At 54.8% G+C, this 20,012-nt stretch overlaps 1 protein-coding gene across 1 annotated transcript; it reads right to left on the minus strand.

Annotated features, from left to right (window-relative positions):
* Positions 1-1,567: 1,567 nt before the first annotated feature.
* On the minus strand, positions 1,568-13,378 carry GDF7 (growth differentiation factor 7). The gene is made up of 2 exons (XM_026092328.2): positions 12,995-13,378; positions 1,568-10,660 (listed from the first exon to the last, which is right to left on the minus strand). Exons 1-2 carry the CDS (start codon positions 13,323-13,325, stop codon positions 9,738-9,740), a joined length of 1,254 nt encoding a protein of 417 aa, XP_025948113.2. The 5' UTR covers positions 13,326-13,378; the 3' UTR covers positions 1,568-9,737.
* Positions 13,379-20,012: the final 6,634 nt, after the last annotated feature.

Here is a 20,012-nt window from a genome sequence, read left to right on the forward strand (position 1 = left end):
CTTATATCCCTACTGGCTTGTACCAAAATAGGACATAGGAGGATTCCTGTGGAACTAGCGCTTTGTGATAACGAGGATATAAGCTTTTGTAGTAATGAAAACATGCCCACATAATAGGCAGTTACTGAAAATGAGCTGGAATTGTTGGACTGTAATACTTGGAGACTGCAGCTGAGCCTCACAGCAAATACCTGTGCCAGTGATACCCCCCCACCCCCCACGCACTTCCTGAAATGTACTGCGTTACAGGCAAGTGCATGGGATATTATGCGAGACACTTCAAGTAAGTCTCTAGCAGATGCTAGATCCTGATCCAAAACCTACTGAAGTTAAAGTATGCATTAAAATTAACTTCACTGGACTTTGGATCACTTCCTAAGAGGAAAACTAGTGCTCCAAGCAAGGTAGACCTAGCTCACCTAACTTGCCTCCAATTGATGAAGTAGTGCTTCCAAAATAAATGCCTAAATACCCTGTCTAGTCTAACTTAGATATCTAAACTTTGGGGTACCAGATCTCCCTCTGGAGGTCCTGACAGGCACCAGCTTCTTTTTCAAGACAGGGACTTAGGCATTTACTTTAGGATTAAGTCATTAGGTGCCCAAGTCAGACTACATCCCATTTTAGAAATGGTCTGCATGCTCTTCCACTGTGTCGGTGTGTGACCTCAGGCATCTTACCTGTCTTTGCTGTGCCTTTAGTTTCTCTCAATTATGAACTGACCATGACAGTGCTTGGTTTTCAGAGTATATATAAGGATTAATTAGTTAATGTTGTAAATCACCTGAATAGTCTGAAGTGCTGAATTAGTACTGTGGACTAAAAAACCCATCTCCATTGGGAATCCCACATCTCCCGGGAAGACCATTGCCTTGGGCTCCCTCTGTCGCAAGTAAAGGGAGCCAGGTATTCCCAGAGGCCAAGTCAGATGCAAAGTGCTTCAGTCCAGGAATTTGAGTCCAGCTTGAAAGTGGAATTTCCGAAAGTGCTGATGGGCGCTGGATGCCCAGCTCTAACTGAACTCAGGCCCTTCTCTTCCTCTCCTCCACCCTTAGCCAACCAGCGAAGAGCACAGCGACAGCCCACCTGAAAAAAGCGTCCCCGACCAGCCTATGCTCAAGCCAAAACCATCAGACAGGCTGTTTATGACCATAGTCATGACTTGAGCAGGCAATATTCTTCACCCCAGCTCTCGTATTTACCCGTCTAATTTAATGTTTCTGTATCTAGCCCTCTAATTTAACGCTTCTGAGCCGCTAAGGCTTCCTGTTCAAGTCAAGGGGGAGAATCCTGTTTAGTTGGCTGGAGCCGGAGAGCTACAGCTCAAGGCAGGTGCTCTGCTATCTACAGCACATCCAGAAACATGAAGAAAAGAAGTAGTTTTTGTTGCTAGTTCCATGGCAAACCCTTGCTGTTCTGCAGCCTGTTTTCCTGTTTTTTTCATTTTTGCTTTTAACTTCCTAGGTAAAGCAGGAAGTACATATGACTTATGAAAGATGCTCTGAAATGGACTGTCTGGTTTCAATACACATGCACAAGTTTTCAAAAGAAAAATCTTGCGGAGAGCTATTTATCAATAAAATATTTAATAAACTTATCTGTACAAAATATTAAAAAGGTTATTGAAGAGTATACAAGAATACTTATTTAACAAATATATACTGCTATATAATATATTCAAGAAAATATAGATTGCTGTTTACAGTTCATTTACAATCCAATATGTACAATCTATTTAAACTTTAGAATACATACAAACAATGCATTTACACCATCACTTACAGAGCTATCTTTCGTAGAGATATTTCACACACTCACATCTGAAAAAGCTGAACAAATACATGGATAGTTAAGAGGCACACACAGGGATACGAGTATTGCTTTAAAAAATTAATTACTAGAGATATGGATATTGGAAACATGAGTCATTTTGATATTTTCCTTTCTAATCAAAGAAAAGAACATATAAATAAAACCATGACTGACCAGCAGAGAGGCTCGTTTTGCCAAGGGAGCTCCAGAGAGCCTTGACTTCACTTCAGAAAAAGAACAAGCGATGATAGGATGTGTAGTACGTAGCAAACTGGCTAAATGAACAGGACGGACATCGCTCCCGGCTGCATATTGAAAATGGGGAGCTCCGAGAATGGAGCCAGTGTGGCTGGCAGAGAAACGGGTTCAACTCTTGCCAGCAGAAGCTGCCACCAGCTTTTTCAGTGAGTGGCCACCGTGCAACATGCGGCCAGTCACTCCAGATGGGCAAGGCTCGAGTTAAGAGCCCTGAACCTCTTTGGAGCTGGTAGGAGCTGGATTTCAAAGGCACTGCACACTCGTGGCTTTGAGGCTCATGGGAGCATGGGTTGCTCAGCACTTCAGAAACTCAGACCCTTCTTTTCAGGTGCTACTTAAAAACCCACAGACTGATCTACCTCAGACTGATCTACCTACAGCAAACAAGGCGAATATAAGCAGTGTCATCCCACAGGCACGGGCCTCTGAGACAGGATTTCATCTCAGTGAACCTAGGCAAAAAAAGGAGGGCCATCCCCCGGGGTGCTCATCCTCCTCCCCACAATGCCCAGCCCATGATGGGATGAACTACCCTAAACTCAGGCTCTTCTTTTTTCCTCCTGCACCTCTCCTCTCTCTTCTCCTTTTTTAAGGTATGATGGAGAAAGTGAATGAAACACCTTGAAGATCACCACCATCTTTCCACAGACTGAGACCAAAGCGAACACCATGGCTCCCAGGGAGGCTGGGTTGTGCCCATGCTCTCGTGCTCATCGCTCCTCTGTTGATGGAGACTTGGGCAGCACTAGTATAGATTTATACCACCGTAAAACAGAGGGGAGGTCAGAACCAAACACACCAACCTTCAATCAGAAAAGCACTTCAATTCACCATAAGTGAATCCTTTACTCCCACTGACTTCAAACTAGCTAGATATATCCCACATAGTTGGCTGCCTGAGGCCACAGACGGTGCCCTGCACTCACACTGCTCAGATTTAGCATTTCCTTCCTCTCTCCCTTCCTTCCTCATCAAATGCCAAGTGAGTCTAAATGCGCCCTATAGTGAAAACTCAAAATATAGACACAAATATAAAAGCATAAAAAAGAACTCACAAAACATAAAAATGAACTTAGAAGTGGTGATGAGAAAAAAAATGAAGGGCAAAACCCAGACACTGAAAAATGGCTAGTTTTCACTTCAGGCCATTTCTGAGATTAAGGTTTGATTTAAGATTTTCGATACCATCTACTTGAAAATGCTGTCTTGTCCAACACTGTTCCTAACTCACTGTTCCTATTCCACTCAGCCAAAAGTTATACATAAGTACACACAGCCAGTGTGACCATGATTTCTTCCCACCACCGTGTAAATCAGACTCCTCTCCAATACAATAAATTAAGGAGGACTACTATAATACCGGTGCCAGTAAAAGGGAGAAGTTGTCTCATAACCTACACATGCTTTGAGGTGCAAGGCTGTAAAATACCCTTAGAGATGTAGGGTTGGGTCCCTGGTTGGTGATTTACACCAGCGGAAGTTCCAACTTTTGGTCTTTTTTTGTGAGGTCCAGGACACTTGCCGAAACATCATAACTGAATATCAGACATATCCGTGCATTTCTCAGGACACTTGCCGAAACATCATAACTGAATATCAGACATATCCGTGCATTTCTGTGTACCTAGCAACACACTATATTATGAATAAAGAGCATTAAAAGACTGAACACAGCTGGTTTGTCAGGGAAGACAGAAAGCAGCTCATGACAAATTCTGAAGTGTCACATACACCGATCCATTAAAATATCCTAATCTTTTACTGGTGATTCATTCAAAGACAGGAAGGCCAGAAGAATGTGGCCCCACCACCCTTGCTCGCTGGCTCCTGTCCATCAGTAACACCCCATCCATGGGAGGTTTAGTCCCCAACTCTCCTCCCTGTCGGTTTGCCCAAGGACACAGCCCTGGGTGGTAGGGACAATGCTGCAAGCACCTCCCCAGGGAGCTGCTCTGCCTGACACCCGTGGGACGTTTGTGGCCTCTTCATCTTTTCCATCTTTGTGAGCTAAAGGAAAACGGCTCTACTCTTAGGGCATGCAGTTCCATTTTGCCCATGCATGTTTTTGGTGCCCACATACCTTACTAGAGGGTGGTGCACTACTGAGAAGGGCGAAATTCACACTGCAACTGGGACACTTGTGACACTGGGTGAGGATAGCAAGTAACTTGGTCGACCTGCCCATCCGGGGCCCATGCGATAACCCGTGGCGGCCGACAGCCTTCCAAATCCAGCCTGTGCATAGCTTAGCACAAAGAACTGGTTTAGCAGGCGTTTGGCAGCACGGCCCCGTTAGGGTAACGCTCCGAGGTTAATGCTGTGTGAGCGGCGTCAGACTGTCACTGTCATCCCCACAGGCAGGCTTCTTCTATCAACACAGGGCCATGCCGCCCCAGCGCAGATAAAAGAACAGGCCCCGTTATTTCAGGGCTGCCGACGTGCTCGGCAGGAAGCCAGTATGTTTCCCGCAGGGTTCACTCCAGCATTAGGCTATATTAGTAAGCTTGTCAGTGGATTGGTATTTCTGGCATACACATTTTTTGCAATGATATGAGTAACTGTAGATGCTGCTGTTGCACACAACAAGCAGGTCAGTCTGAAGCGGACAATAAAACTCTTGCTGAGTTGGGAAAGTGAGGCCACACGCACCCCTCAGCACGCCGGGGTGCCCCAGCCGTAATCCCACGGTGCCTCAGCCGCTGGCATCAGCTCCCTGCGAGATCGCTGCCCCACACACGGCTCTGCAGATGTCTGCCCTCCGGTGGGAGCCCATACGGGTGGGTATCTCCAAACACGTGTTAGGGTTTGTGGGATAAGGGCCTAAAACTGTCAGCAGTAACAGTAGCTGCTTGTTTCGCAAAGGGAGTGTGACCAGCATGTCACTGCAGACCTACGCAATTTTCTTTGGTGACGAGAGCTGTGCAATCAAGGTGTGAGTTAAAATCCTTACAGTGCAAATACACAGAGCTGTTTGAGACTCAGAGCTGAGCAGAGGGCTTTGCTGGTTTTGCTTTTAACTGAAAGCGGGACGTTTCCCGTCTTTGCCTTACAGGTATGCCAGGCATCGTCAAACAGCCGCAGAGGCCACAGCTCCATCCGCCGGTGCTGGCGGGCAGTAAGACCGCCGAGATGGACGCAGCTATGCAGGGTGACGCTGTTGCGAGGCCGAAGCAACCCCTCCTCCCTACGAACATCCCTCTCTGTGCCAGGGAACAGGCATTCCCCTTCTGCCACTGGATTCAAAGTCTTAGCTAAAAAGTTGAGGGCCTCATTATTTTAAGAGAGTTAAAAAACAGTAAGAAAATAAGATCTCTGCTTCTAAGGAATTAGGTTTTGGGGGGCCAGAAATCAACATGATGATCAGGCAGTTAAATTGGGCCAAAACCCATTTTGCTTGTTACTACCCTTGCTTTGGGATGCCCCAGCACAGGTGGCCTCCGGGACACGGTGCAGCCGGTGGCTTCAGCGCGTGCTTTGGTTTTACAGACCTCAGCAGGCCTCACGCGAGGCACGTGCATAGCTCTGCTCCCAGGGGTGCGGGCCTCCCCGAATCACAGCCGTAACCTTTTCGAATCAAGTGGGCTTGCTGCGAGTTTCCCGGCTCCTAAGCAATCACATTCCCGCGTAACAGAGGACGGAGCCAGCTAAGCACAAATACACAGGCCTCCTCAAATGCTTAATATTCCTAGCTCCACTGTAATTATATCCTGCAGATAAAAATGGTGCTGAAGGTCAAACAAATCCTCCAGGAGAATATTCTCTGCATGGAAACTGTTTTTTTTTTTACTGGAAAGGTTGTATAAATACTAAAGATTGAGAACCTATAATTATCCATTAAAATCACTCTGAATCTACTGAATTCACATTTGTCCATGTCCGACCTCTAGTCTCCTATTTATAATGCTTAAAGGTGCCCAAGAATCAGCCTGGGCAAGAGGCGACCGCTCAGAAATACATTTTGGGGACTGTTCCTGCGGCTTTGGAAGGTGTTGTGGTGAGCAGGGCCAGCCTGGGGCTGGCCGGGGTGTCCTGCGCGCCCACGGGTGCAGCATTCAGTCTGCCTGCCCCTCTGCTCCGCAAAGCAAGATGAACGGCACTACGGAGAGTGCCTAAAAAAAGCCGGGAGCAAAACCCACCAGCGAGGCTGCCCAGCTCGCTAGGGCTGCAAACCCGCGCTCCTCCAGTGCCAGCTCTGTACGGCAATGGAGGAGCAGCCTTTGCAGCCGGCGCTTATGAAGAAGGACTCGTGGCTTTTGCACTGGAAATAATCCCCCCGGGAGCAACGTCGCCTGCGGGGCGCTGCTGGCCAATTCGCCTTCCCCCGAGGGCAGTTGTACTGCTAATAGTGTGACTGTACAGCCCCGATCCCCGCCAGCCTGCAGCCTCCTCTTCCTCCTCGTACGCATCCCCCAGCAGGGCAGGGACCTGACCCTGGGGATCTGCCTCTCCCTTGGTCCCCTATGGTGGGCAAGCAGAAAAAGGGTAGCGTGCCATCAGGAGGGGTTTTGCAGGGTGAAGGAGTAGGTGCACCCCTAAAAGAGCAGGGTGAGCGGCAGTGGCACCACTCAGCGCTCCCTCATGCGCCTGTTCGTTTTCGTGAGCCAGCTGCCACTGGCATCGGGGAAGCGTCGCTAGACCCAATCCAGTGTCCTGGTCCCCACCGGGCACGTCCAGACCTGAGGAGGCTCCTGTCCCCAGGGCCCGTCCAGTCCCTGCCACTGCCACCGGCTCCTGCGTCAGCGCCTCCTCCACGCGGCCCTTCACCCCCCCGGGGACAGGTCGTGGGCCACGACCTTGGCCAACAGGCTCGCTAAGGGCCACCAGCTGCCAGGAGCTACATGTCTTGCCTAGATCTGAACCACCCATGAACCTCCGCCACAAATAACAGGGTAAGGAGTAACAGAAAAGAAAACATTTAAAAAAAAATTGTTTAAGCAGTGAGTAAAACTATCAAGCAACCAGCAGTGATTGAAAAATTAGGTCCTTAAGCAGCTCGGTAGTATTATAAATGACACAGTATTGCCAGAACAAATTGCTCCGGAGCTGCTCAAGCCAATATCCCTCCGCATTAACAGCCTGTTCGCGCTCATGTTTGCACTAATGCTGAAAATGGAAACGCAGCTGAGATGGCTGCCGCTGCCCCGTCTCGCCGCTCACTGCGCCTTGTCCTCGCACGGTGCCCAGCTCTGGCTGCGCCCCTCAGGGCCGCCGACCGCAGGGAGCCAGGTGCAGCTGGAAAAACCACAGTGGCAAAAATAGAAATGCCAAGAGCGAGAAAACCCACGGGTGCGGAGTCGCTCCTTCCTTCCCCCCCCCACCGCGAACCTCTGGCTCGAAGCAACCCCCGCATGAGCAGGCACCACGCCTGATATGTATTTACGTTCAGGCCAAGCAAGGGAACCAAATCGTCCTCTCCAATGCACCGACGGGGAGCCACAGCAGCCCCACGTGAGCCACAGGGCTACGCCGGATTTACCAGCCCCGCGCTCACCCCCCCGGAGCCGCCACCTGTCAAAGCACAAGGGTCCATGTCGTTATTACTAATGTTACATGGTCTTCTCTCCACTGATGGAGTTGGACCCTCACCAAGGCTTCTCTGAGCTTTGAGACTGCCTGGATCTGGGCAGAGCTCTTTGAGGTCCCCCCTTTCCGATAGCTCGGCTCAGACCCCCACATCCAAAGCCCCCTCATGGCCAAGCCCAAGTTTTTCCAGCAGTGATTTATCTCCCCCCAAAAGCAAACTTCTGCAGCTACTGATGTTCATTGGGCAACAGCTGGACTGACAGTAAAACACAATGACATTGGGGAGAGGATCTGTCAAATCATCAGAAGAAAAGTCTGTGCAAATAAAACCTCTGATCTAAGCAAACCATGTGAGTTCGGTACCAGATGCTGCCTAGGTGAGACTGAGACACTGCCGCTTCCCAGAGTCCAGAACATACCTGCGCACCCCGGCAAAGCTACTCTTAAATTAAAGGAATAATTTATACTCAGCTCCTGAGTCACTAAAAGTCCTCAGTCCTTCCAGCGCTGTACAAAACTCTCTGGAAAGGAGGTTTCCCTGTGTTGGCCCCCGACTGCGGGGCTCCATCACGTGCGAGCGAAATGTCAGTACTCAGCTGATGGGGGCTGCCGGACAGGGAGCCGGGAGAGTGACAGGCGCTCCAGGGAGCGACGGAGCTGCCTCGGAAATCGGTGCCGAAGCAAGGCAGGGTGGAGCTTAGCAGTTTTATAGAGATTATTTGGAAAAATAAGGAACAACATTAAGCGAGTCTTCCCTGGGGGACTCTGGACCTCCACGTCTTTCCAGATAAGCGGAAGATGGATGTTTTCAGTCGCTGGGCCCAGCTCTGTGCGGGGGGTTGTGTCTGCAGTGGGAAAGCAAGGGGACCTCATGGATCACGCAGAGCCCAGGGCAGGGACAGCACCTGGCCGCATCCTGCCTGTGGGCAAGGACCTGACAGCCGCGCTTGAGACTGCGCGAAGCCCTTGCAGTGTCTTGTTCCCTCCTCTACCACGAACATGAGCTCTATTTCTGATTTGACTCCAGCTTCAACACCTTCTTTCCTGTGCCCAAGGACAGGCTCCAAAATCTCCCCCCCGAGCTGCAAACAGGCCCCGACCAAATGATTTCCAGCCCCCCCAGCAGAAGCAGGCGGCCGCTGCTCCGCGAGCCAGGCTGCCTGCCCATGCCACAGAGCACATCTGGAGCCCTTTCAGCACCTTCCCTCAGAAACGCCACTTCCAGCCCCCGGAAAGCTGCCGCCCGGCCCCCCGCGGTAGCGGGATCCAGCCCTGCAGGGAGTCACCGGGTGCAAGATCAGGCTGGAGGGGAAGGTTTTTTCCCCTAATCCTTGGAGCAGGTTCCTGAGGCTCCATATTCCTGCGGGTCTCCCGGGAAGCCGCGCATGTTGCTCCCGGTTACGCGAGAGCTGCTGGGCGGACAGCGGAGGCAAGAAGCGGCAGCTCCGCAGCCAGGGGCTCCCTCAGACGAGTTTCGCGGCCGGGAGGCCGATCTGGCCCGGGCTGAGCGGATGGATGACGCACAGTGCCGCCCCACTAGCAGACAGCATTTGCAGGAAAATTCCCCAGTCCTTTTACACCCAGAAAGGAAAGCTCCCACCCACCGCTCTGTCCCCTCACACCTTCCCCCCAGCAGAGACAATTTTGCAAAAACAACCCCAAATCTTTGAGAAAAGGGCTCGGCTCAGCTCGGGCAAGCACAGCAGGTCCGGCCGAGCCGGGAGGCTGAGTGGGCATCCCGCGGCGGCAGCGGGCAAGGCAGGGAGATCCGGCGCAGCTGGCGGGGTCTCCCTCGCTTCGGGAGGACTCCGCGGGGGCAGTCTGCAGTCTCGCTGCCTAGCGGGAGGGTTAGCAGTGCCCAGACCCTGCTGCCGGCTCCGCTTTCGCTTAAAGGCTGGATGCACTGTGTAGCGACGGGGGCAGCGTGGGGCTCTCCCATCCCTCCCAGGCTTGGCCGCGTGGCCGGGGCAGCCCCGGGAAGGTAGGGGACACCTGCTCTTAGCTTGGCTTTTGGAAAGGCACACACCAAAATGTGTACATGTATATCTATATATATATATTTTATATATATATATTTATATATATAAAATGGGGCTGGGCTGTTTGTTAGGGAAGGTTGGTGGGGGGGAGAGCCACAGAAATTGCTACCTGCAGCCGCAGGTCTCCACGACCATGTCCTCGTACTGTTTGTAAACCACGTTGTTGCCGGAGTCTATGTAGAGGATGCTGATGGGGCTGAGCTTGGAGGGCACGCAGCAGCTGGGGGGGGTGGACTCGGGGTCCATGGAGTTCATCAGCGTCTGGATGATGGCGTGGTTGGTGGGCTCCAGGTGGGAGCGCAGGGGGAAGTCGCACACCCCCTCGCAGTGGTATGCCTCGTAATCCAGGGGGGCAATGATCCAGTCGTCCCAGCCCAGCTCCTTGAAATTCACGTGCAGGGGCTTCCTGCTGCAGCGGGTCTTCGCCTTCTTCCCCTGGCCTCTGCCCCCGGAGCGGGCGGCGATGGTGGTCCGTCTCCTCCTCCGCTTGGGGTGCATTTCCCGGCCGGGGTCGGGCGGCTCCAGGAACGGGGGGCTGCCCAGGGCCTTGATCTTCTCCCGGATCTCCTTGAAGAGGTTCTCCTTCCTCTGGGTGCGGGAGAAGGCGACGAGCAGGGCTCTCTCGTGGGGCTGCGGCCGGGGCTTGCTGAACCCTAGCTGCCGCGGGGGCAGGAGCCGCCCCGACTGATCCGACACGATCCGCAGCAGGAAGCACAGCAGCTTGCCCGCAGGCGGCTTCTCCCTCCGATCCCGCAGGGCTTCCCACACATCAAACACCTCCCATCTGGAGGAGCCGGCATCCAAAACGTCCGCAGCCCTGGAGTCCAGCAGCCGGGGCTCCTCGCCGTCCCGGCTGGGGCAGGTGGAGAGCAGGAGGTGGTGGAGGGTGCCTTCGGGGGACAGCGCCAAGCTCCTGTTCTCGGGGAGGGCGCGCAGGACCCGCAGCTCCGCGCCCGTCACCTCCTCCACCTCGGGCAGGCTGGAGATGTCGAAGAGGTACCTCTGCTCGGGCGCAGAGGGGGACGCATCTGGCAGAGAGAAAACAAAAACAACGGGAAAAAAGAAAAGAATAAAAACTCAGCAAGCTGAAGCCGAGCTCTCGTTACAAAGGCGCAAGAGACATAGAGCTGACGGGGGAGAGCATCGCCTTGCAGCGGGGCACGCTGAGCATCCCAGCGGGGACAGGCAGGCTGTGTGCCCTGCGCCCAGGTAGCATCACCCCGGCGGGAGACATGGAAAAAAAACAAGGAGGGGAAGAGGGGGGAATCACTGCAAGCAAAGGACTTCTTTGTGCTCTGCCCCGTGTCCTGAAGGCGGATTTTCTGCCTCCTCCCGGGCGTTTCTGTGCCCCCAGCTGCAGGGCACATCGCTGTGCCACATTGCTGTTCTGGCACAGAAAGCCACAGCCAAAACTGCGCTCCCATCCCCACTGAGCAGGTTGTCACTGATTTCTTCTGCCCGCCACTTTTCTCTCCCCCCCACACACCTTCCACCAAGTAAAATACTGCAAAAAATCTCGCACTCCCTTGCAGGCAGATGTGGGCACACACCTCAGGGACACACACGCTGCCCTAGGGTATCTGACAGAGGCACTCTTCAAAGAACCAATCCACTATTTTTGGTGGATCCAAAGCCCAAACAGAAACATTTGCAGTTACTGGCGCTAATTAAATATCCTAGCTGTGAATTAAAACCCAGAAAAAGGGGAGGAGGAGATGAACGAGTTCTGGCAGGGTTGTTCTTTATTTTCCCCTCTCTAACAAGAAATCTGATCTGGGAATGTTGCAAGTTTGCTTCTGTGTCTGGGCACGGCTTTTACCCGACGTGCGAACAGCCACCGCCACTCGCGATGCCCCCGCGCCGCAGCCCCTTCCCGGGGCGAGCCCTGCCCACGGGCACCGCCGCCGGCCCCCAGCCCTCGCCGCCTTCCTCCTGGGAAATGTTTTTCTCCCTGCCACTTATTATTATTATTATTATTTTTAAAGCACATGTAAAATTCCGGCGAGGGGCAGATAAGGAGATCCCTTTGAAGAGCGCATCTGGTTTCGCTTTGCTCTCAAGCGCCCAGAGCCCGTGCGCAGTTGTTCCCTGCACTCTCAAGCCGGGCAGTGCCCAGCCTCCCGTCGGGGCATCTCCCCGCCCCGGGTTTGCCGCGGTGCCGGGCCTTTTTCCACCAGCCGCACCGCGGGGCTTTCGGCAGCCACCCCATCTCCGTGCCCGGCCGCCGGCGGGACACGGTCCCGGGAGCGCGGCGGGGCCGGGGGCTGCGGGGGCTCCGCCGCCGGCCGCGGCTCTTCGCTCCGCGGCAGCCGGCGGGGACGGGAGCCTCCTTTCCCCTTGCTTTCTCCTTTTATTCGATGGAGTTTTTCTTTTCTTTTTTTCTTTTCTCTCCCCCCCCACCCGGCAGCCGAGGGCACTTCGCCGGGAGGATGCAACGTGCATAACCATTTACGTATGCTCACATGCACTTTATCGTTATGTACATATATGCGTATATATGTTTATTATTATTAGATCCGCGGATATGAAGGGGAAAAAAGAGACAGCCGCGGGGCCGCTCTGCTGCCGCGGCGGAGCCGGGCGCGCCCGCGCAGCGCTGGCCCGGGCGGCGAAGGCGCTCGCAGCGCTTCTCGCGGCCCCTCTCCGCGGCCGGCCGCGCATCGGGCGCCGGGGGCCCCGCGCTGCCCGCGCCCCGTCCCGTCCCGCCGGGCGGGCTGCGCCCCGCAGCCCGGCCCCAGCCTCTGTCCCCATCCCCGGACCTGGCTCCGCGCACAGCCCCGTTCCCAGTGCCAGCCCCAAGCCCGTCCTCATGCTCGCCCGCATCCTCCCGCACAGCCCCAGCCCGAGCTCCACGCACTGCCCCATCGCATCCCTAACCCCGTGCACCCCCCCACCTCAGCCCCATCCCCATGGACAGCACCGACCTCATTCTCGTACACAGCCCCATCCCCACCACTGCCCCTGTCTCCAAACCCATGCTCATCTCCACGCACAGCCCCATGGCCACATCCAGACCCATGCACGGCCCCATGCCCATGCTCATCCCCATGCACAGACTCATGTCCATGTCCATGTCCATGCACAGCCCCACGTCCATGTCCAAACCCTTGCACAGACCCATGCTCAAACCCATGCAGTCGAGCCCTAGCCCCATGCACAGCCCCGTCCCCATGCCCAAACCCATGCACGGCCCCATGCCCATGCCCATCTCCATGCACAGCCCCATGTCCATCCCCATCCCCGTCGCCGTCCCGTCCCATTCCGTCCGTCCCCTCGCGGCCGCCCGGCCCGGCTCCCCTGGCCGCCGCGGCCGGGGGCGGCGGGCGGTGCCCGGCGCTGCGCACGGCGCGGCCCGCACTCACCGCTGCGCGCCCGCTCCGCGAAGCCCGTCACCGTGTCGGCGCGGCGGCCGGCGCCGCGGCGGCCGGCCAGGCGCTGGTAGAGGGCCACCATGTAGTGGTGCGGCACCACGGTGCCGTTGCGGAGAGCCCCGTCCCTCCGCGGCGGGGAGGAGAAGGGGGAGGCGGCGGAGGAGGAGGAGGAGGAGGCGGAGGAGGAGGAAGGCGCGGCTGCGGAGGGTCGCTGGGGAGCGGCCGCCGGCGGGCCGCGCACGGCGGCGGCCTCCAGCCCGCGGCGGAGGCGGCAGGCGCCGAGGAGGCAGAGGCAGAGGGCGGCGGCGGCGCGGAGGCGCATGGCGACGGCGCGGTGCTCGGCGCTGTGCTGCGCCGCCCGCTCCCCGCCCGCTTTTGAACATCGTCTTCGCCCGCCGCCGCCGCCGCCGCCGCCGCCGCCGCCGCCGCCGCCGCCGCGCAGCGCCGCGCAGCGCCCCCTGCCGGCCGCCGCGCCCCCGCGGAAGCCGCCGCCCGCGCGGAGCCCCCCCCGCTCCCCCCGCCTTTGTTCCCAGGTGAGCCCCGCCGCGGTGCTCGCCTTTGGGGGGGTCCTGCCCCGGGGCGCACCCGCCCCTATTCCGGGGACACCTACCCCTATTTCAGGAGGTCACCTCCGACCCCTTGGGGGGGGCACCCGCCCCTATTCCGGGGTGACACCCACCGCTATTCCGAGGGGACACCTCCGACCTCTTTGGGGGGTCACCCCCGCTCTATTCCGGCGGGACACCTACCCCTATTTCAGGGGTACGCCTCCGTGCCCTTTGGGGGGGGCACCCCCGCCCCTATTCGGAGGGGGGAGAAGCTCCCTCCCGTATTGGAGGGGGGCCCCACCTTGCAGCAGGCACCCCTGCCCTGGTTTCAGAAGTGTTGGGGGGGCTCTCGGGGGGGCCCTCCCCAGCCCTGTCTGGGGTGGGGGGAGCCTCCTCCACATGTTGGAAGGTGGAGAGACCTTATTTCGGAGCTGGGGTACCCCCACCCGGTTCTGGATGGTGGGCCCCCAGCCCGCATTGGAGAGGGGGCACCTCCATCCTGATTTTGGAGGGGAGGGAGCATTGCCCCGTACTGGAGAGGGGAGACCTCCACGCCATGCTCTGGAGAGGGAGACCTTCCACCCCATATTGGAGGAGGTACCCCCACCCCATCTTTTGGAGAGGGAAGCCCCCCACCTCTAATTTGAGGGGAGACCTCTGCCCCATGTTTTGGAGAGGGGACCCCCCACCCCCTATTGGAGGGGGGACACTCCCAGCCCTGGTTTGGAGGGGACACCTCCATCCCACGCTGGGATGCCCCCGGCCCGCAGCGCCCGGGCGGAGGGACCCGCGCAGCCGGGCGGCCCGGGGGGCTCCACACCGCCTCACGCCGCCCCACGCCACCCCACGCCGCCCTGCGCCGCTCTCTGCCCTGCTAATTCCTCCTCAGGAGACCGAACCCGAAGGAAAACAAAGCCCCGGCCGGGCTGCGGGCTAATGTTTTCCCTTGCACGGAGGGTTTCCTTGGTAAAATTCAGATGTTTCCTTGGGTCTCGATTAAAATAACAAAGTGGGGTATTTACTAGGATGTTATTTCAAGTCTCTTAAGTCCGTGGTTATGTCTGTTGCGATTTCTCCGCAAATACAAAAACAAGTGCTGCGATGATTTATTCGAAGGAATGTAGGTGTTTCGCCAAAACAAACACGGCTTTTTTCCTCTCCCCCCAAACAATCGCTTCTCATGAGCATTCGTCACCGCAGCCTCTCGGATTTCTTGCTGCTGTAATTTTACAGGTGCTTTGTCACTGTGTCGCGAGTGGGGTTTAATGCCAGCCGGTGGATTTGCTCTGTACGCGTAGCACAAAGCAGCAGCGGGAGCTCCGGGGCGATGTCCCGGGAAGCCGCCGTCTGTGCCCGCCGCCCTGTCCGTGCCTCGCGCCCTGTCCGTGCCCCGCGCCCTGTGGGATCGCCCTGCCCTGGGCCCTCTGCACGCCTCGTGCGGCGTTTGCCTGCCCTGCACGGTTTGGGCAGTGTTTGCCTGGCGTTTGCATGGTGTTTGCACGGGGTCTTGCATGAGGCTCTTTGCACTGCCCGTCCAGTAATTCATGACCGCCGGGAGCCCTCGCCTGGCCCGGGCAGGAGGCAGAGGAAGGGCAGGCAAAGGAAGGCTTCATTAACTGTTTTCCTTCTGTCAGCCCCTTATTAAATCCGGCCTGATGCTCTTCAGAAGCTAAAGGTCACCTAGAAAAGCATCTGTCAAGACCACCCACCCCCTGGTGTCCCTGTCCCCCCCCAGGGCAGGGTGCCGGGACCCCAGCTGGGTGCTGCTCGGCACCGGGCAGGCTGCGCGGGGGCTCCCTGCTCCCTCCGTGCTCCGCTGTGGGCTGCGGCAGCGCTTCCTTCCCCTTCCCTCCCTGTCATCAGGAACAAAAGGGTCCGCGCTGGGAAGGACTGGTGGGCTGGGAGGGATGCTGGGCTTTAGAAAGCGGGCAGACAAGCCCATACATAAGACCCTGGGCTTCTTGCAGAGGTTTCTCCTGCCTTGGATGCCTCTGGCACAGCTCCTCTCATGGGGCCCAGTCAAAGGAGCAGACCTCAAAGTCGAAGCCATGAAGTCGCTGCCTGCCTTGCCCTGCAGCCACCTGGGTCTCTGCGCAAGCACCTCCTCGCTCACGTTGATTGCGTGTGCGTGTGCCTGTTGCAACTGAGGGATCCCCAGGCTCCTCCACATTTAGGGGGATTGCAAATCAGCCACTGGGTTTATTCCTTATATGTTTTAAAAAATTAAAATGGTATGGAAACAACAGACGGCCAGGCTGCACCCAGTTATCTCTTTTCCCCCAACTTTCTCTCTCAGCCCCCGATTTCAGCAGCAGGTGTCAGGGCCAAGCCCCCAAGTGCTGCAAACTGGCAGAGCTGAGCAATAGGTTTCTCCATGGCGGCTCGCACCACCACGTCCTCTTCCCTGTGCAGCCACCCGCGTGGTGGAGCTGCACGCTGCCACGTAATGAGAGCCAGATCCACGTCCGAACGGTTTTTATGAAGACGCAAACACGGGCACGCACACACACACACAACCCATGACTCGCACACCCATGTCTCACACATGCCCACACCAGCACATCTCTGTGCCATCACACACACACGTGTATGCAAACCCAAGAAAGAAATCCTGCCTGGCTATGCCAAAGGGAGACGCGAAATCCTGCAGCCCATCCTCTCCCTCACAGGCTGCTGAGGTGCGTGAGCACAGTGTTTCCCATCTGTTCCACATTGCAGCTTCATCTAAACCCTTTTGGGCTTTCTTGGATTTCCATCAGCCCAGCCCAGTCCAGCTGCAGGACCTTCCCCAGCCGCCATAAACCTGAGGAGCCTGGAGTGACGCCTCCTGCCCCTGGAGCTCGTCCCTGCTCCGAGGACGGGCTCCCTTCTCTCCCAGTGCAAACCTTTTGCACATAATTTCGCATTGGCAAAGCGCCACCTTCTACCAGCCCCCTTCCAAAACCAAATTAGCACGCTGCTGCAGCAGCAGAAATTGGAGAGGAAAGGCTGCAGTTTTATTTTACAACTCAATTAGCGAGTTTATACAGAAAAAACACCCATTTAGGCAAGGCAGATTTTACGTCCATTTGACTTCACCAGCGAAGAGGCTTGTTCCACTCGGGGGCACTCCCCAGTGCCATGGGTGCAGCAGCGGGCTCCTGCCCCTGGTGGCCCCCTCCCCGTGCAGTGACGCTGGCTCTGGTCCTGCTTACTGACCCGCTCTCTCCTTTCTCTTACATTTGCGAGTCCTCCTGATAACTCTAGCACAGACTGAAAAATACAATCCTGAGACTGTTCCATTGCCCCGTTCACAATGTATTTAATGAACTGAAAGTCTTCCAGAACCTATGGTGGAGTTAAAGGACCGCATTTGCCTCTATTTTTTCCCTAAGAACCTGTCCCTAATAACACAAAGCCAATGGTCCTATGCTAGGGATGGATCCTGACTCCATGATTTAGCTCCATTGAACAACCTTGACAGATGACACCGTGTTTAACCATGATCACTCCCTTCATCAAGAGGTGCTCTGGCCAGGTTTTTGGAAGGAGGGGGCAGTCAGCTCACTAAGCCTGTATTTTTAGTGGGAACATTTTGCGATGTTGATTCCTTCGTCCGGAAGGAATCTTCCCCACCTGGCTGATCCACTCTCCGTTGCAGGCTCCCTCCCCTCTGCTGCCTCTCCTGTTCCCCCACCTGCCCTGCTTAGCAGTCCTCCATTGCTCGTGGCAGGTCATGGAGTGCGGAGCAGATCCCCGTTTCACTTCTAGGGCTCCATGGCTGAGTCCTGGGCAGGGTGAGCTCTCCTACCATGGCTGCATCCCCTTCTACAACCACGGGCAACTTTTTGGTGGGGAAAAAAAAAACCTACAAGGAAAAAAAACTCCTCCATGCTTCAGAAAGTGAGGTGTTTTTGGCTGTTTCTATCAGTGGGGGTCAAGTAAATCTGCAAGTCTCCAGAAAATTCACAGCGGTGAAAGTTTGATGCTAGTTGGAAGAATATGTTTTCATATAGTGACCACACAGGAAGCCTCTTGTGGCTTCACTTAAAAAAGTGTCCTCTAGCTAGATGGCTACAAGTGACGGCAAGGCCAGCTCAGCTAGTAACCAAGCAACAGCATAATTTTCTTTCCAAATCTTCCAGCAGCTCCTTCCAACACTTACTTAAACTGAAGCCAAGCCGAATTCTTTGTGATTGTCTGCATGGGGATAGTCGGGGAAGATAAGACAAATCAAGCTACAAAGTCAAAGCATGTAACATCATATGCATTCAAAACCCATAGGGCTGCCTTCCTTCAGGCCTGGAGACCTTACATCACTGCAGTCTGGACATCTAAAGCTCTGCTTGTTCCACATCACTTTCTGTTTGAATGATGTACTCTAGCTAACAGACAGCAGACTTATGGAAATGCTTTGCTGAGAGAGTTCAATCCTCCTGGAAACATATAAGCTTCTTAGATTAGACTTTCCAATCCCCTCAGAGATAGTTGTCCTATTCAGCAGCTGGTCTACAAGGACTGGCATGAACCACCTCAAGATAACAAGTCAAAACACAGTTGAGCTCTCAGACAATTTTAAAAAGCCTATCTGCTTTTCAGAAAGTGCAGGGTCAGCAGATATTTTGTCAATGCACCAAACCACAGATGCCAAATCAGGGGGAAGTGTCATTACGGTGGTAGACTAGGCTAGCATCAGGTTGGAGGGGGGTGGGATTCACCTTATTTCATTTTGGCTTCTTCTAACTAATCACCTTCCTCCTATTTATAGTTAATGGAGAGAGAGCAACACTTCTGGAAAGTGATTCCTACAGTGTTAACCAAATAGCACAGCCCAGAGAGCTGTTAGAGCAATTTTGATCTTCCCACTCAGAAAGCACCTCAGCTGCCTCCCCAGCTCCAGCTGTCCCAGATGAGACATGCCACTGGGGAGAAATGCTCTCCTACCGCTCCAGTACCAGCACAGGAATGACCATAGCAGTTCAGACCAGCCCTGTATCACCCAGTAACAGCCCAGTCCAACTTGGCCAAGCCATTGCACTGGGAGGAGGGAGCTCAGTGGGAAAGACCTGGCAACCGCAGACTTATTCCTGTTCCCTCCTCCTGTTACGTGTCCAGGCAGGGCACTGCTGGGCAGCATGCCCCAGCTCCCAGGTGCTGTCAGGAGCACTGCATGCTCTTTGGCCTCCTCTGCTCAGTGGTTCCTTATTTTAATCTATTTCACCTTTGACTTCCACCCAGTCCCTTTTTCTGTTTGCTCGCTCCCAAGGTTATGGCATTGCTCTCTGATTTTTGTCCTCCAGCCCCTTCCCTTTGTGGAGGCTCCTCAGGCTTCTTGAGGGGTATCAGTCACTCTCACAGGGGAGACCTGGCTGGAACAGTGTCTGCGAGTGGGTACCCAAGGGAGGGTAAGAAAGGGACATTATACACAGTACTTCCCCCCATCTTTCCCAGTTCCCAGCTATTTCCACCAGATCTCTGCTGTTCCCTCTCCCCAGCCTTCCCAAGCCAGCAGTGCTCACAGCTGTCATGTTAGTCTCAGTTCTTTGTTCTTGGAGCAGTGAATTTCTTCCTATCAAAATCAAGTCCTTTGCTCTCTGTCCCAATACAAAGTCTGACCAATAAGCCCTATTCTGCCTCACTCCTAACGTTCAAGATACAGGTATGCATAGCTATGAACATGGCAGGAAGGTGAATTTTTGCTTTAAGTGTATTTTCCCATCCTTTGGCATTGATTACTCCTTGTCAGACAGCTACTTTTTCATTCACTCCAATTCTCTTAATCCCACACTTATTTTCAGCTAAAGACCAGCTGAATGGAGTTACATGGTCTAAACCCTAAAGTCCTCAAGGTCAGTCCAATAATTCTCCACAATGACAGGGGTCTGGCAAAGAAAGCTTTATCCCTGAGAGCTGATTTCTCTCCTTTCTGGTAATAACATCTTGGGAAGGAATTGGCAGGTGAATCCACCCTATCTAAATACAGATAATGAAACAAGGTACCTAGTCAAAGGTACTGACTTTGGTTTCCTCAGTGGTTACTCTGGGGATGTTAAGGAGATGTGAGGATAAGTTAAGGCACACAGAGAGCCAGAGCAGACCTGCCAACCCCTCTGCCCCTGGCCAGTACTGCTCCCTCCGCTCCTCCCTGCCTGCAGCTGCGCTGCACTCCAATGAGGAGGAGGAGATGTGGAGAAAGGTGGGGGTCTGGATGGGAAAAGGATGTGGTCCAATGTCCTGCTTGCTTGGAGCTTTCCATGGTCTGGACCACTTCTATCAAAGATGATGACTCGCTGACCTTCTTGCCAGAGCAGCACGTCTGAGCAGCTCAGTGGACTACTTTTTGCTGCCTTGGCATCTTCTGTCCTCCTGTCCAGTTTTGTATTTTAACCCCATGACTTCTGCTTTCTTTTTCCATCTCACCTTTTCCATCTTTTTTTGTAGACATGTCATGCCCTGGGCATCTTTCTCCTTCAGCTGTTGAG

Source organism: Dromaius novaehollandiae, chromosome 3 (assembly GCF_036370855.1).
Source record: "Dromaius novaehollandiae isolate bDroNov1 chromosome 3, bDroNov1.hap1, whole genome shotgun sequence".
Classification (NCBI taxonomy): domain Eukaryota; kingdom Metazoa; phylum Chordata; class Aves; order Casuariiformes; family Dromaiidae; genus Dromaius; species Dromaius novaehollandiae.